Source organism: Malus domestica, chromosome 07 (genome assembly GCF_042453785.1).
Source record: "Malus domestica chromosome 07, GDT2T_hap1".
Classification (NCBI taxonomy): Eukaryota; Viridiplantae; Streptophyta; class Magnoliopsida; order Rosales; family Rosaceae; genus Malus; species Malus domestica.
In genome coordinates this window covers 19,789,352-19,805,698 of record NC_091667.1, presented here as the reverse complement: position 1 = coordinate 19,805,698, position 16,347 = coordinate 19,789,352, and the positions used below count along the sequence as shown (strand labels likewise).

Below are 16,347 nucleotides of genomic sequence, written 5' to 3'. Positions count from 1 at the left end.
GCCAAACCCTCGGACCAAGGAACCAATCTTTATCCACTTATGAAAGAGAACTCATTGCTATAGTCTATGCAATTAGGAAATGGCAAAACTACCTTCAAGGAAGGCATTTTATTATCAAGACCGACCATAATAGCTTGAAGTACTTTTTGAATCAAAGGGCTAATACACCCTTCCAACAGAAATGGGTCTCTAAACTATTGAGGTTTGATTACGAGATCCAGTACAAAGTAGGACAAGACAATGTGGTTGCAGATGCATTGTCAAGGGTTCAAGGTGTTGCCCCACTCCAAGACCTTAATGCCACTGAGTCTATTGAATGTTCCTACATTCCTTACCCATATAGTGGTTGGTTGGATGACCTAAGGAAGTTTAATGAAGGTGATGAATGGATTTTGCAGAAGATACATGAAGTGAGGGAAAGTGTTCATACTAGTGTTGGTAGTTCTACCCTTGGTAAATTTTCCATTGAGAATGGCTTTTTGTGTTATAAGAAACAGATTATGCTAAGTCCTTATTCAAAATGGATATGGAAACTCATTGAGGAGTATCATTCTACCCCAGCTGCTGGACACCAAGGAATGGTCAAAACATATCATAGATTGAAGAAACAATTCTATTGGCAAGGAATGAAGAAGCACATTAGGCGATTCATTGCTACCTGTCACACTTGTCAACAAAACAAGTATGAGACAATTTCCCCTCCAAGTTTGCTACAACCCTTGCCTATACCAACTAGAGTTTGGATTGATATAAGCATGGATTTCATAGTTGGCCTTCCACTATGCAAAGGAAAATATGTGGTAAATAGGTTGTTGAAGTATTCCCACTTCATAGCCTTATGTCACCCTTACACTGCCTCCACTGTTACCTAAGTGTTCATTGATCATGCCTTTAAATTGCATGGAATGCCTCACTCCATAGTTAGTAATCTGGACCCCATCTTTATTAGTGCATTCTAAAAGGAATTTTTTAAGTTCTAGCAGTCTAAACTTTGTATGAGTTCAGGCTATCATCCTCAAAGTGATGGACAAACTAAGATGATGAATCGATGCCTTGAAACTTATCTCAGATACTTTGTGGGGGAACACCTCGAAAATGGGTCCAATGGCTTACTTGGGGCAAATGGTGTTTTAATACATCTTACCACACATCTTCGAGGTTTACTCCCGTTGAACTTGTGTATGGATACACTCCACCACATATCACTGCCTATGAACCAAGTACAACTAATGTGGATGCAGTGGAACAAGGCCTTTTGGAATGGGATAGGGTGCTATCTGTGCTTCATTCAAACTTGGTAAAAGGCCCAAAACAGAATGAAAGTGTAAGTAGACAAGAAGATGAGTGAGGGGCAATTTTCTGTTGGAAACTCAATGTATTTGAAATTGATACCATATCAACTGCAATCATTGGCACCACACAGTTATCACAAGTTACAGCCAAGGTATTATGGACCCTATGAGGTGATAGAGAAGGTTGGTACAATTGCATACAAATTAAGGCTCCCTACGGAAAGCAAAATACATCCAGTATTCCATATGAGTAATCTCGAGAGACAGTTGGGTTCCAATACTGTTTTGCAGTCTATACTCCCTCAGGTTTTGGATGATGGACTATGTCAACCCTCTCCAAAGAAGATTCTAGCTCGAATGATTTATAAGAAGTGCAATTCAGCAGGTGTTCAATTGCTGGTTCATTGGATTGATCAAGAAGAAGCCGATGCTACTTAGGAAGATTTTGATGAATTCCAAGCCAAGTTTCCAGAATTTTCTCTGTAAACCTTATAGACAAGGTTCTTGAATAGGGAAGTATTGTTATGTTCCATGTAATTGTGATTGCTCTGATCACAAGTGTCTGGATGAAATTGTAAGGGAAGGGTTAATTGTAAGAGATTTTTAGGGTTTTATTATAATAGTAGTAAGTATAAGGAGTCATTTAAATAGACTTTGTCCTTTAGTGCTGAGCTAGTAGAAAGGTTGTTAAATTCCCCACGTTTGTGGTGGCAAAGGGATTATTGAAATTTATTCAGAAATTACTATTCTGTTTGGTTCTTTCTTCCTCTTCCTCCCTTCTCGCCATTCTTCTATTAACGCAGTTCAAGGTCGACCCAGATTGCTGGGGTACTAACAGTTGGGTGGCTTGCAAAGCTATGAGCTCTGCTCAAGTTTAGGGTATGAAGACCATGTATATAATGTTTTTCAAGCATATCATCCCTTCCCTTAATTAACAGTTGTCACACAGACTTTTTGTGACACTGTATAGGTGACGTGCAGCATGACACTCAAAATTCGTCACATATATTATTACGTGACAAATTTTCAATGTTCTATGATGGTTGGCGAGGGTCACCAAAGCCCTTTTTTCTTGTAGTGAAAGACCATGTGCTTACAATGAATATGTGTCGTCAACTTCAAACGAATATCTCTATTGTTTTTTATACCAAGCCCTATTAGTGACCCACAACTCTCGAGTTCTTAAGCAAAATGTTAAAATCTCATCGGTCTAGTGGTACTTTTCTTTTCTAATATTAAAAAAGTCAAATTCCCTCTGCAAAGCCATGTGAATGTGATATAAAATTTCCTCTGCAGGGTCATAAATCTTATTTTTCTTCCATTGATTTGGATTTTGAGAGGTTAAACAGCACTTAACGAAAGAATCAACTCATTAAAATTTGGCAAAAAGAAGCTACAATCGAAAAACAATTCCAGAATTGTGATCGAATTTGTATAGGAAACAACATTTACAAGAAGTTACATGCCCCGCAACTTCCTAGGATGTAACAAGGTTTGGTTGGTTAAATACAATTGTTAGATGGCAATCCTGCATAAACATGGGCCAAAGTACTGTCTGAAACTCAAGTTCAATGGTGCTACCCCCAGTTATCAGAAAGATCACGACAATCGGTATATCCGCTCAACACCAGTCATTTTATGTTTCTCAACAAAGATGAGGATTAGACAATTTGGATAGTTCAATGATTCAACAAAGTAGGAGGGTAACTTAGTTGAAAACCAGGTAAGTTTCCTCATCCTTGAGAATAAACTGACAATCGTATCACAGATACCTCACCCGAAAAGTAGATCATCTGTACATATACTTTGAGAGAGGGAACTTAATGCTCCTTGCTACCTGTAATCCAAATATAAACAAGATGTTATGTAATTCAACACAATTTATCAACCTTACAGCACAAAATTTTGGTCTAATGTCAATTTTGGGAAGCATGTTAGGTTACCTTAAGAGCCATATCTTCACTCATTGTAGATCGATATCGAGTTGAGCCCTCCAGTGGGCAGCTTCCACCAGTGACAATAAAATTAACACTGCAGAGACTGGACAGTAGTAAAAGAACATCAGACATGAGCACGTCATTCCCATCTTGAATGCCTAACCTACCATATTCTTGTTCCTCCTCGTCAAGAGGACTTTCCCCTACAGATGTAATGCACTGAAATATGGCTAATAATCTTTCCATTGGGAATGAGCCAGGATTCAAAAGTAATTCCTGTTCTGCAGTTTCCTTCTGTTCCATTGACTTTTCCGAAAGCCTAACCATCGATCAAGAAGCATTATTTAGAAGAATTTAGTGTTTGCACGCGCTACATTGCAAAATGCCAAAACAAAAGGTGCAAAATAGTCAATATGCAAGTCGCAGAAATTTTTGTATCCTCCGCTGAATAAGTGCGGTAAAAAGATATCGGAAATTTTATCTAGAGGTTGTTCTGCACACAATAACCAGAAAAACTAAAAATATCCGTTGTTACTATAGTGAGGCTATGGTAAAATGGAAGCAGGTGGTTGTTATCTACCTGCTTAAGAAAAAACTTATATTATAGCTTAGTTGTCTACAGGATTTGAGAATGTCAGACCTACATTAACTTTTATGATAGCATAAAAAACAAAACTAAAATTTGTACCAGTGTTGCTGATGTTAATCAACTAAACCTATAGAGTATAAACTACAGTAAAAGCAAGAATTATTCTTGAAATAGACTTGCATCCTCTTTCGTTTTCGACTACTAGAACCTCATGTAGAATCGAACATTGATGAATCAAGGGTAGCTGGATTTCTTGAAGCAAGAAATGCTGAAATAAGAAGATGCTTGGCAGAAGTAGGCATATGGAAATCTAATTGTTCAACTTCACAATCTCCGAATTTCCTTGTGTCGCCCTTTCCTTTTCTCTCCTTAACTTCAACTTCAACTTCAGGGGATTTCTGCCTTTGGTTCGTCTCTTTATTGGGAACAAAATTCAGATCAGTGATAGGTTCACAATACTTTGTGAAAAATGGTGAAAAGGCAGGAGATAATTCATCCACCCGTCTGGTAATTCTACAGAAAGGCCTTAGCATGACACTAACCAAAAAGAAAAAGTGTTCATCAGAAGAAACACAAAAGGCAAAAGATGAGTGCAAAGAAGAAAAACAACTATTTTCGACCCTGAGAAAAGAGGCGTAAAGCTTTTTGTTTGCCTGGTTTCTCATGAAGATTTTATGCAGATCATCTTGTGTATAATCATGAAGATGTATAGGGATAGGCTCTACATAACCCATATTTGGGTAATAAGTATCCGGCGAGGCACTGCTGGTAAAGATAAGACCGACCTCAGGCATTTTCAAAATGTCATAGAGATTAAATAGTAAGGGTAATATAGTGGAACCTTTATCCCATCCTCTAAGACGCTCCAAATTGTCAAACCGTAAAGCTATTCATAAAACGCTGCGAGTTAGAAATTAAAAAGTAGATCAGGGCTTGAGGATTACCTGATCAGAAAACCTACCGGAAAGTCTGTCGAAACGATGAGAGAAAAGCAGAGGAATGGCAGTAGTGTTTCGCGAGAGTGATATCTGATTTGAATCGAAACCCTAATAAGGTTTGTTGAGATAAAAGATAGTATAAAAACCCGGGAAATTTAATTCCTACCAATTATTTAGTGTTTGGGTGTTGGGAGGCCCACCGTGAGTGCAATGAGCTAGAGGTTCTAATGGGCCCATGATGTTTAAAGGTGCTCGGAAGAGGAGGAATTCATCGGTCCAGACAACAGACCAGATGGTCATACGGCCCACACACACAAAAAAATCCCCACTCCACTTTCTCTGGGAGCATTTTTAGTCACCACCATCAATCTTGGTATATGCTTGATGTACACTTACCTAATTGACACGTGTTCTTTCACTTAACTTTGGTTAATCTTTTTCAAAATTGAAAAAGTAACGTTTAATGTGAAAGATCATTTAGTACTACAGTCTGATGGTAATCATCTTCACTTGGAAGTGAAATGTCTTAGGTTCAAATCTCATGGATGACGAATTCGATACCAAATTAGGTTATCCATTGTGTGGCTTAGCCAAACTCCCCCTCTCCCCATAATGTATCAATGTACTAAAAAAACATTTAATGCGACAGTGAACTAGAATTAGTTAAAATGACGTGTTAATTAATTAAGTGTATTATAATTATAGTAGCCAAATCCGTGCAAATGATCCAATCATATTAATTTTGGAATTTTTAAGAATCGAAATCAGTAGCCACTTGGTACTAAATTGAGGTCTTAGGTTCGATTCTAACTAAAGGCGTGCACCACATTATTGCTAGCCTATTATGAGACTAAGCTTATTACCGTCCCATCTTAGCGTAAATAATATTGTTTATTAACATAAATAAATAAAAATCAGTCTGTCAAATCATCAAAAGGGGTAGGATCAGATGGGGCGTTCTTAAAATTTTGGCTGAATGTTGATATAGGCATAATAATGAGCGCAAATAAAAGCTTTACCATGACAAAACTTTAATTCTGAATGCACCACTTCACAACAATCACACGAATTGGTCCCGTCTCCAGCGAAAACACAAACACAAACATCCATCATAGAAATAGTAACAAGTAACATGTACATCGGCATATTCATGTTGATCGAAAAAGATCATACGACGGCCATATCTATCTTTTAGCACCTACACAAGTAACACTATCCAGAAACGGAATATATATCAACCACAGTTGGAAACAAACTAACATGTAACCCTCATATGCATCTCCCCCGTCCATCACTTCTCTCTTCCTCTCCCTGTGGTATTTTTCGTCATCATCTTACACCTCACTTGAGGAGCTGCTCCTGATAAAGGATCCTCGGCGGTGGCTGCTCACTATAACGTCTTTAAGACGAGATATGGGACCAATCATCCTTCCTGTTTTCTGTCAACATGATAACATAATGTCAGTGTCATTGAACTGGACTTTCCTCTTAATGGAAGTAAACTCAATCGCATAAGCAAGTTATCTCATGTTCATATCTTAAGAATGCTCATTCGTATTGCGTGTCAGTGCATTCTATAGATTAACAACAACAAAGTTACTTATAATCCCTAGTATGATGTGCAGGCCACGAGTTCATGATAGGATCAGATGATGCATCAAATACTGTGGTGTTTCCGGTGTAATTAATCCTTAGATAAAGAATTGGTATCAAATTTCAAAATATAATTAAAGCCATAACCCAATTCTCTACTCAAAATCACCAAGAGATAAATTGCAACCCCATGCGTATTACATCAAGAACTAAGGAACTAACTGAATAAATTGCTTCATGCTCTTACGTTATGAAATTTATGGCATAGTGTAAGATCAAACCAAAAAGAAAAACTAACAAACATGAGATATCAATTCCTTCACCAGGGAAACATACTCATAAGACAAAGCTAATAATTAAACGAAACATACTCATAAGAGAAAACAATGGAAATCAGCAGACCTGATCATTGACGCTCAACAGCCACTTCTGTTGTAGAGCCAGCCACCTTTCATTTTGCCACCGCTGCCCAAGTAACACAAGCCCCATCACAGCCGCTGCTACGAAAATAGACCAAACTGCATTAGCTTCTTTTGCATGAGAATACAAGGAAGCAGCTCTTCTTTTCCACCAAGCTCCACAGGGCAGGCGAGAAACACCAAATTCATCATCTTTAAGAGACCTTGGGGATTGCGGGGTATCCTCGGAGAAACCTAAACCTTGCTCTGAAGGTTCATTAAGTCCAGGAACAGCGGGGCTCTCACCATAATCAGCTAAGCTGCTCAGATCTGTTTCACCGTCAAAATGATATATAGCAGCATCCATTATAGTCTGGTCTTTGTCAGCCGAAGTTAACCCTTCTTCAAACTCTGTATCACCGATCAACTGCATGTTATCCTTATCAGTCACAGACTGTTTCCCCGCAAACTCATCTGGAGCATTCAACCCTTTCAAAGTCAAAGTTTCTTCCTCCTTTCCACTGGACCTACCTTCTTCTTCAACACCTATCTCAGCTAAGACATCCTTGTCCACATGTTCGCTTCTATCAGACTTCAAAGGCAAATTCTCATGCTGACTGGTTGGAAAAGCAAAGTGACCAGACATGAAAAGAGCACGAGAAGTTTCCGCATGCTCACCATAGATACCACTCTTCTCCTCATTGCTCAACTCAATTCCTCCTGGACAAGGAGCAGCAGCATACGTTGACGCTGTAAGTTGTACAACTTCCCATTCATTCCCACGAGCAGTACTTTCCTCCCCCTCCTCATTATCTGCCATCTTACCACGAACAATACTTTCCTCTCCCTCGTCATTATCTGCCATCTTAAAGGACTTGAAGCTTCCTATTTCCCATGTCCAGGGCAAAATTACACACAAATTAACCAACAAAAAACAAAAAACAATCAGAACTCAGTAAAACGAGATACAAATTAAATCCAATTCTTATTTCTACGACACGAAAATGTCCAGGTCACAACACACTTTTGCAACAAAACACACCTTTTGTTTGAATCACCACGATTAACTAAAATGAATTAAGCCAACAACTGAATAAAAATAAAAACTTCGTAGTTCGTACAGAATCTCTTTTGACCTCTAAACATTATTTTTTTCATTTCTACCGATACAATCCAAACGAACATAATACTTCACGAAACAAAGCTCTGATGTGCATTCGAAAACCCGAATCGAGGATATCAAATGACAAATACAAATACATATTTGCAAATACAACAATACTAAAGTGACCTATACTTTTTTTTCCCCAATTCCTAATAAATATAACAATTCCTAACAATTAACACCAACAACTAACACTTAATCACAATTCCTCAAGAGCTTAATCAAAATCTTCACTCAATAAAACAAGAAACTGAACAATTTGAGCGTGCATAATTGAATATAATTAGCAACCAAACAATCAAATTAAAGCAAAACATGATTGAGTTCAATCAAAACTAGCAAGTAGAACACTAATCAAACACGTAGAGATCAAGAAACGAGCAAAAAAACAACAATCAACGGACAAAATAATTCCCGAAACAAAAATATCGGATTAATATCGATTCCAAGACTCACAGGAAAGCGTAAAGTGATTCGATCTAGAAGGTCCGATCGGGGATCGGAAAGACGACGTTCTGATATGGTCGAAGGTTGAAGATTGAAAACAGTGGGGTGGGGATTTTATATGCAGAGATTTCTCGAGGAATAAAAGGGAGGGAGATGAAGAAGGAAACCGGCGGTAGCGGTAAAGATGGAACTGGACACGTCGGGTGACCAGCTGTAGGAGGTGGGATTAAGCTTTGGCTGAGAGGTGCGTTTGCGGGAGAGACTTGAAGATGACCGGTGATAGAAGGTGGGCGGGGGGTTTTGCGTTTGCGTGTGTGCAGAGCGAAGAACTTACTGCGTCACGCCAGTGTTTTGGTTGTTATGGAGTGACGTCATTGTCAGTTTCTTTCCTTAATTTTATCCATTTCACGTGTCATGATATTTACATCTGAAATTTACTCACCATATCTATTTTTTCAGAAAGATTTTTTCGCCTTTAATTTTAGTATCCACTTTAATGTTGGATATTAGCCTATCAAATTAAATCTTGAAATCTTGATAAAGAAAAAAAAAATCTTGAAATGAAAGCTAATATAGGACAAGAAATCAAAGATTTACAAAAGTCATTGATATTTTAAAAAATAATAACATTATTTGACAAATTCTCAAAAAAAAAAAAAAAAAAACCATAATCGGATAAACTGTCTCCTAGCTAATAAGGTAATCCGAATATAGCTTCTATGGTAAAAATTAAGAATTTAAACCTTCATGGCGTAGTCTGTTAGCATATTTAGTTCAAAAGTAATTTTTTTTCATCAAAGTACATGTTTATCCCTGCATTTAAAGGAAAAAAATTAAAACTAAACTGAAAAATGGGAGTCATCTGAATTTGAGATTTTTTTTATTAACAAACGATGTTATATACTTGAAGGGAGTAGGGAGTGGTCTAAACATCATAATAAGCTAATAATAATGTGGCTCATGTTCGTTTTTAAAAAGTATCGAATCTAAGACATTTCATTTATAAATAAAAATAAATACCACTAGACGCAATACTAATTCGTTTTAGAATATGAGAAAAGATTTTACGTTAGTCTCAACTTCGTGGGGCAAAGGCGCAAATGCATGATCGCTTCCCTAATTCGTTTATATTTTTCTTTTTCCTTTTTCCTTTTTCATATAATCTTAAGTGGGTTGTATGATGAGTCTATTCTCAATACCCCACCAAACTCAATCATTGCGAGGTCAGCATATGCTCCTCGGTGGTGACACCTCCTGACCTCCACCTTTCTTAGTCGTTTCATAGTGTGATACATTCCAGTGCAAACGGCCCATCTAGAAAATATGGAGAAGAACAATCCCCAGCTACCTTTAGTACTAGTTTGGTACTGATGTGCTTTTATAAAAAGTGGGTATCATAAAAAGCTGAGCTCAAAAATATGTTTGGTAAACACTTACGTTATGTTTGGATGAAGAAATTTAAGATTACTAAAGAATTTTAAAATGACGGAAATTAAATTGACGGGATTTTATTTTCTAGAATTTATGAATTTTCTTGTTTGGTTAACCTAAAATAACCATGGAATTGAATACGGAATTTGTTATTTTTAAGCTCTTAATCATAGAAATTGGGAAATGACACCAATTTACATGGAATTTAAACTTGGGAATTGGACATCCCAAATTCCAAGTTTTTTTCCACGCGAAAATTCTAAATTCATATGTTTATGAGTCCAAACAAGTGAATTGATGCATGTGAATTTACAAACTTTGATTTTTATTCAAATTCCAAGATTATTTCCCACATCCAAACATAATGTTAAAAACAACTTATCTTCACAATTTTGGGTGAAAAAAAAAAAAAAAACTAAAAACGTGAAGCAGCAAAAATGTGCTTTGAAAGATCGGCTTCTTTTTGCCAAAACACGGATGAATAGTGTTCATTAAATGAAACTTCCAAATTCCCAAACCTACCCTCACCTGTCTCTTCGCTGTTACTCAATTTCAAAACATCCACAGCTCAAAATTTGCATATGATGCACGTAATTCTTGTTCTACCACAAAATTTACACAATTTCGATAAAATCAAAACCCTAATTTCAAAATTTCACTAATAAAACAATTGAATTTGGAGGATGCAGAATCAAAACCTGCAAAACGATGTTACAATAGCAAGTATTGCCGAAATTCTCTAGTCCGAAGTATCGCTCGCCTTCCTGAAATTGGTTGCCGAGAGCCTTCTCGAGTTTGGACCCCGCATCACCCATCAGACTCAGTCAATACACAAAGTCGACGACTCGGATCCTCTCTCTCTTCGATTCAAGTCAACGATACACATCCATGGATAACTGAGTCAGTCACCGAGTCGACCACCGAGCTTCTCCCAAATCTCCGTCGAGAGACCAGGGATTGTGTTCGAGGGATTGAAATTGGTGTTGCTGCGGTGGTGGTATGAGAGAGGGAGTGGGCTGCGGAAGAGAGAAGAAAATACAGGTTTTGCAAAAGAGGAGAACCGAACCTTGGAGAAGAAAATAGAATAAAAAATTATGATTCCATAATAAAATAAAAGATAAAGAGTAATAGTTGTATAGTAAATAGATATTATAAATGTTGGTTATGATTTAGTGTTAAACATTGGATTATATGTTTAAGATAAAGTTTATAAATATTTTTCTTTTAAAAATAAAGTATATTTAGTAATTCACCTTTATTTGTTAAGAAAATTAAATTGATGGCACATCTAGTATTATACCCTTTTTGGTCATTTCACATGATCACAGTTGTTTTACATAAAAGTTTACCAAACACTATAATATTATTTTTTTTTTCCAAAAACACTTTTACAAAAAAAGTTTACTAAATACTCTGCAGCTTTATTTCACATCTACTTATTCTCACAGCATAGCAGAATCAGTTTTTTTTCAAATCACAGCAATACCAATTCAGCCCTTAATCCTATGTCAAAAAAAGAACAAAAAAAAAACCACACAGACCAGAGACTGAGAGGAGAGGGAGAGAGAAATGGGGGTATTGTGTGTGTATTTTTTATTTTATTTATTTAAATGCTTAAAAATGTTTACTTAATTAATTTGATTGATTTGTTTGAATGGTGGTTGTGAAACGTGTAGGCTGCTGAAGACAGAGGGCCAACTCTATTCAACGGTGTGGATTCAACTTTTGGACGATTGGGTTCTTGAGCAGATGTACACAGTAAGTCCTCCATGTTCCCATTTTCAAATTTCATAGAATCATTTATGTATGGTCAAAATTGACGGTCTGATAACGTAACATGTTACATTGTGAGACATCAGAGTTCATATTGATTAGTTAGAGTTATGTTCATGGAGTCGTCGTTGACTGTCTGGCAACATAACATGCTTGACTATAGAACAAGAGAACATTAATCCACGTTTATTAATTATAAAACGTACATGCTTGATTCGGTGACAGCAAAACAATTATGTTCCCTAACATTAACCCGCATTTAAGACATAACATGCTAGACTGTCAAACAAGAGAATATTAAGCCGTGTTTAAATGAAGGAGGAACATAATCAATTATGGTATATGGCAGGTGAGACCTGTGGTGGAAACTGGGTATGAGAATCTGCTACTGGTGAGGTTGCTACTGGAAATGAGGATGCCTTCAATAAGGGAGTCCTCGGTTGCGGAAGGGCTCACCATGGAGGGAATACTGGAGAAGTGGTCGGAACTGAAGCAGGTGATTATGGCAGAATGGGGAGAAGAAAGGGATGCTCTTATTCATCTTTTTGGGAAGGTCAGGGATGAATGGATGGATGAAGACTTGACAACTTGGATTGGTGCAAATAGGTACCCGAATGGGGGTAAGGCTCTCCTTAAATGGGGGTCAGGCTAACCGACATTGACCTCTCCCAGACCCTGCGTAAAGCGAGAGCCTTGTGCACTAGGTACGACCTTTTTATATATTCAAGTCCCATCGCACACTTGTTGCGACGGGGAGAGCTCAATGCATAACTAAGTAGGAAATAATTAGACTGCAGATTATATCCAGGTGTTCCTGATGCTCTAAGATTTGCCAGCTGAAGCATGTACATGGTCACCACAAAACAGGTGTGGCCCTCACATACGCATCATCTATGGCATCAGAAATTTCGGGTTTTCCTTCTCCCGGAAGAGAGAAAATCTGGAGGCATACAATTCAAATTAAGACTTTGAAATGTTGAGACTGCTGAAAATTTTATGTTGGTCAAAACATAAGAAACGATCATTTTACAGACTTACTTCTTGGAGAGTACAGCTCTGTGTTTCGCCCCTGTCATTCTCTTGCCTCCTCATTTCCCCATTCTTCTTTTGCACAGGCCAGATTTGGTAATGCTTTGCTGCGAGAACTTGCAGGAGTTACAATACCGCCTGAAAAGATATTCGGTCTTGGAAGTGGGTTAGTGTATATTAAGTCGATCTTAATCTGTGTTTTGTGTTTGGAACCAATGCCTGCTGTTTGCTTTCCATAATGTGAAACTTTAAGTACAAATATGCACTCTTATATGAAGTATTGAATTCGTGTTCCCTTACAGTCCCAAGGTAGAAGTACTGAAGCAACTTCAAAAGAAACCAGAGCATCAGGGGCTGAAACTGCAGTAAGATACTTCTCTGCTTAATATTTAATTTAATCTAACATGTTCTAACCGAGCTTAAGTGAACAAGATTAATAATGCTTGACGTTGACCAGCTTTGTAGAGGATCAGTTGGCAATACTAAAGAATGTCATCAAAGAACCTGAATTGGATGGTTGGAATTTGTTTCTAGGTAAAATTTCTCCGTTCATATTCTTCTCCCCTGAGCCTTATCAAACATTGACACATAAACTCGTCTGAGCTTCAGTTGCTAATTGGGAATTGGATCAGGGAATTGGGGGTACAATACACAGAAAGAGAGGGAGGAAGCAGAGACAATTCCTAGGATTCAGATTGTTGAGCTTTCTGACTTCAGTAAGAAGTTGAAGTAGCTTCTGTTCATGAGAATCTTCTTCCCTTTTCGGTTGTGAATGTATCAATTCATTTAAACTGGAAATGGCAATATCTTCGTTGTTGGAGACTTAGAATGTTAAGTCGGAAATTTTTAAGTATCTTCTCTATTTAAACTTGTCAAAGAGAGCAATTTATCTCTTTGCAAACAACAAATTCATAAATGAAAACAGAATTCCAATAAATAAAGCTCGTCTACACTTACAGGTTCCAACATCATTAGGATTGGTGGTTGCTATGGTGTTACAACAGGGGTTATTATATTTTCTTGTCAGAAGAGAAAACTTACCGGTAGAACTACAATTCCTCTTTCAAATGTGTATCGCTCTCTGGTGGACTATCACTCTCCTTTCTCTTTTTCTCATTCTGGAGCTTCTCAACGAGTTCCTCTAAAGGAGGATCTCCTAGTCTTCGAAAAACTTGATCACCAATCTTTATCTCATAGGCCTCTGGTTGGTTCAATGCAAACTCCTTCAACTGGAGAATTGAGAAAAAAATGAACGATGTAACATTATCAAGAATGAACAAACACAGAAGCTCATGACATGCAATAATCAACTCAATAGCTCAAACAAAGAATTCATGAGCGTAATTGGCATTTAGAACTGGGCTCTAACGGAACAGCTAAGCTATCCTCGAGGCATCAAACGTTTCTCTTTGTTGTGAAAAATATTCTTAAGAACCCAAACACATCTAAAGAAAACTTTCTTCAGCCGGATGCAAGGGAAATTAATACTTTTCAGTCCGGAGGATAAAAAGCCAGGGTGGGAGGAAACTGTACCTCTGTCGTGTCTTGGCCTCTTTCCATGGTGAACATGATCGTGTTTAGATCAACACCCATGAACCTTGCCCCAATGGCTCCGGTCCTCAGAACTTGAGTCCATTTCATAGCAAGCTCAGCCACCGTATCCTGGGAGGGGGAAAAGAAGCACTTATCAACTTTGCCATTCATTTCAAGCCGTATCAAAAATCATTCAATCACATGGAAAACCATCAGAAGTTGAAAAGAAAATGTAAACAGAAGTCATTTCTATCACCTAGAAGTCCATTACATCAACTCAGTTTACACTATAACGCAATTGCAGAGTACAGATGGATACGAAAAAGGGACTGAAACAAGAACTAGAAACATAGAATATAACTAGTGTGCAATTCATGGTTTCTAATGAACCCGAAAATTTCAGTACTGAATCCTGAGCAGCCGGGCGTGTTCAGCATTATCAGTACTTTTCACACATTCGTCCCAATTGGTTAAAGATAGTGTGCTTGTGCAAATGGGGGTTACGCCAATTGGTCAGGGTCCCAAATCCAAATCTCCGTCCCGTAGATTAGAGTAGTTTAGAACATCACTTTACGTATCACATACACCCTGTTCTAATTCAGAATCAATTCACAAAAGTCCCACAGTCCAAATCGAAATCAGAACTTTCATTTAACTTCTCAATCCCATTTGATCCACATCCATGCTCAAACACTCATCTTACTTATTAAACTAAAATTACCAAATTTAATTTCCCAAGTACGAATCATTCGATCGGAGACAAAACCCAATAGCAAAATGCACATACAGCTCACATTCAGCTAGAAAACCGACAGCAAAAATGTAGAGCGATTTCGAATTACCCGACTCCGTTTCTCGCCCACCCGGAGCTTCACGAACCCGAAAGCCGGCCCGGTCTGCCGCTTCATCATCTCCGCCTGGATCTGCGACATGTCCATCTTCGACAGATCAGGAAGCGGATCGAAATCGGAAGAGGGTTTCGATTTCTTGCCCCATTCTTTCCAGGTGTCGTCCTCCTCCTCGTCGACTACGTCGTCCAGGTCGTCGGTGATGTGGACTCTCCGCTTTCCCGCCTCGGCGAACCGGACGAATTCGCCATTTGAGGAAAGGATGAAGGGTAGAATGAGGAGAAGGAGAAGGGCGAGGAGAATGGGGACTGGAGGTGTCGGGTTTGCCATGCTTTGTGTGAAGATTTGGAGAGGGAAACAGTACTTCGGATCTATGTCTTTTTTCTTTTCTTTTTTAATTTTAATTGTTTGCATATTTTTTGGGGGGAAATATAGCAAAGAGCATGATTTGATGAACATCTATATAAAATGTGTTGATCACATATATACGAATAGTATCTAATAAAAATTGACCGCACGATATATAATAAACGGTTACAATCATCAAATCCTTTTCCTATACGAATGAGTGATATTTATTTTCATTCGTAAGTAAGAGCTTTTAGGTTTAAATCTTGTAAATGGTGAATTTAATAGTGTTAAATAAGAGTTTTCTATCACACTTCCACTACACATTTACACTATGTTTAGATGAGGTAAATAGTCACCCAGTACTACAGTCTGTTGATATTCTTTTTCACTTGAAAGTGAGAGGTCTTAAGTTTGAATCTCGTAGATTACGAATTTAATATCAAATTAGGGTACCCATTGTATTGATTTATAATATTTAGAATTTATGCTAGAAAATAAATTTGGGAACTCCAATTCCCAAGTTTAGACTCTATATAAATAGGTGATATTTTTTTTAAAAAAAATTATGAGTGAGAGTTTAAAAATAACAAATGTATGTATTCAAACGTCATTGTTCTTTTAGATCAACCAAACAGAAATTTGACAAATTCTAAAATAAGAAAATTTCATAATTTCAATTTCCGTCATTTTAAAATTCCTTAGTAAAGGATGTTTTCAATTAAGATTTTGAGGGATTTTAATTCTTTTAATGAATCTAAGGGTGCGTTTGTTGTACCGGACTATCTCTGACTGAACCTAAAGTAAATTGTTTAGACTAGACTAAGCTGGACTAACTTAGTGAAGCGTTTGATACATATTTAGTAATATTTGATTACTACTACTGTCTATTTTTTTCATTCTAGAAATCTCTCATTCCCATTCCCAATTCTTTTCCGTTGATCCCCCTTTTTCTTCCTAATTTTACTTCATCCCTCTCTCCCTATTTCTTTCTAATTTTTCTTCGCCCCTCTTGTCATAGCCCGT

At 37.5% G+C, this 16,347-nt stretch overlaps 3 protein-coding genes and 1 pseudogene across 13 annotated transcripts; 1 reads left to right on the top strand and 3 right to left on the bottom strand.

Annotated features, from left to right (window-relative positions):
- Positions 1 to 3,081: 3,081 nt before the first annotated feature.
- On the bottom strand, positions 3,082 to 5,056 carry LOC103401934 (origin of replication complex subunit 5-like; annotated as a pseudogene).
- A 714-nt stretch (positions 5,057 to 5,770) lies between these two features.
- On the bottom strand, positions 5,771 to 8,691 carry LOC103401893 (ATG8-interacting protein 1-like). Of its 2 annotated transcripts, none has more exons than XM_008340610.4 (3): positions 8,369 to 8,691; positions 6,752 to 7,632; positions 5,771 to 6,195 (listed from the first exon to the last, which is right to left on the bottom strand). In XM_008340610.4, the coding sequence occupies exons 2-3, from the start codon at positions 7,610 to 7,612 to the stop codon at positions 6,091 to 6,093; spliced, it is 966 nt and encodes a 321-aa protein (XP_008338832.1). In that variant the 5' UTR covers positions 7,613 to 7,632; positions 8,369 to 8,691; the 3' UTR covers positions 5,771 to 6,090. The 2 variants fall into 2 exon arrangements, with proteins under 2 accessions (XP_008338832.1, XP_008338833.1); XM_008340611.4 differs by having other exon boundaries at positions 6,752 to 7,628; positions 8,369 to 8,675.
- A 1,649-nt stretch (positions 8,692 to 10,340) lies between these two features.
- Positions 10,341 to 15,404, bottom strand: LOC103401892 (uncharacterized). Of its 10 annotated transcripts, none has more exons than XR_523979.4 (5): positions 14,968 to 15,394; positions 14,126 to 14,254; positions 13,634 to 13,821; positions 12,602 to 12,730; positions 10,341 to 10,856 (listed from the first exon to the last, which is right to left on the bottom strand). XR_523979.4 is itself a non-coding variant. In XM_008340609.4 (4 exons), exons 1-3 carry the CDS (start codon positions 15,385 to 15,387, stop codon positions 13,642 to 13,644), a joined length of 729 nt encoding a protein of 242 aa, XP_008338831.2. In that variant the 5' UTR covers positions 15,388 to 15,394; the 3' UTR covers positions 10,341 to 10,856; positions 13,634 to 13,641. The 10 variants fall into 10 exon arrangements, 5 of the variants coding, with proteins under 5 accessions (XP_008338831.2, XP_008338829.2, XP_070680856.1 ...); XR_001785985.3 differs by having other exon boundaries at positions 12,602 to 12,699; XR_523978.4 differs by lacking the exon at positions 10,341 to 10,856 and adding an exon at positions 11,726 to 12,503.
- On the top strand, positions 11,360 to 13,470 carry LOC103401933 (uncharacterized). The gene is made up of 7 exons (XM_070825697.1): positions 11,360 to 11,370; positions 11,467 to 11,548; positions 11,913 to 12,183; positions 12,557 to 12,758; positions 12,895 to 12,957; positions 13,050 to 13,126; positions 13,225 to 13,470. The coding sequence occupies exons 1-7, from the start codon at positions 11,360 to 11,362 to the stop codon at positions 13,323 to 13,325; spliced, it is 807 nt and encodes a 268-aa protein (XP_070681798.1). The 3' UTR covers positions 13,326 to 13,470.
- Positions 15,405 to 16,347: the final 943 nt, after the last annotated feature.

Coding starts and splice junctions, on each gene's coding strand:
- LOC103401893 (XM_008340610.4), bottom strand. CDS start 7,612: ATGGCAGATAATGACGAGGGAGAGGAAAGTATTGTTCGTGGTAAGATG. Junction 6,196..6,751: donor TGTTGAGCGTCAATGATCAG/GTCTGCTGATTT, acceptor TCATGTTGACAG/AAAACAGGAAGGATGATTGG.
- LOC103401933 (XM_070825697.1), top strand. Junction 11,549..11,912: donor TTCTTGAGCAGATGTACACA/GTAAGTCCTCCA, acceptor GGTATATGGCAG/GTGAGACCTGTGGTGGAAAC. Junction 12,759..12,894: donor ATATTCGGTCTTGGAAGTGG/GTTAGTGTATAT, acceptor GTTCCCTTACAG/TCCCAAGGTAGAAGTACTGA.
- LOC103401892 (XM_008340606.4), bottom strand. CDS start 15,387: ATGCAAACAATTAAAATTAAAAAAGAAAAGAAAAAAGACATAGATCCG. Junction 14,255..14,967: donor TGGGCGAGAAACGGAGTCGG/GTAATTCGAAAT, acceptor TCCCCCTCCCAG/GATACGGTGGCTGAGCTTGC. Junction 13,822..14,125: donor GAGGCCAAGACACGACAGAG/GTACAGTTTCCT, acceptor TCAATTCTCCAG/TTGAAGGAGTTTGCATTGAA.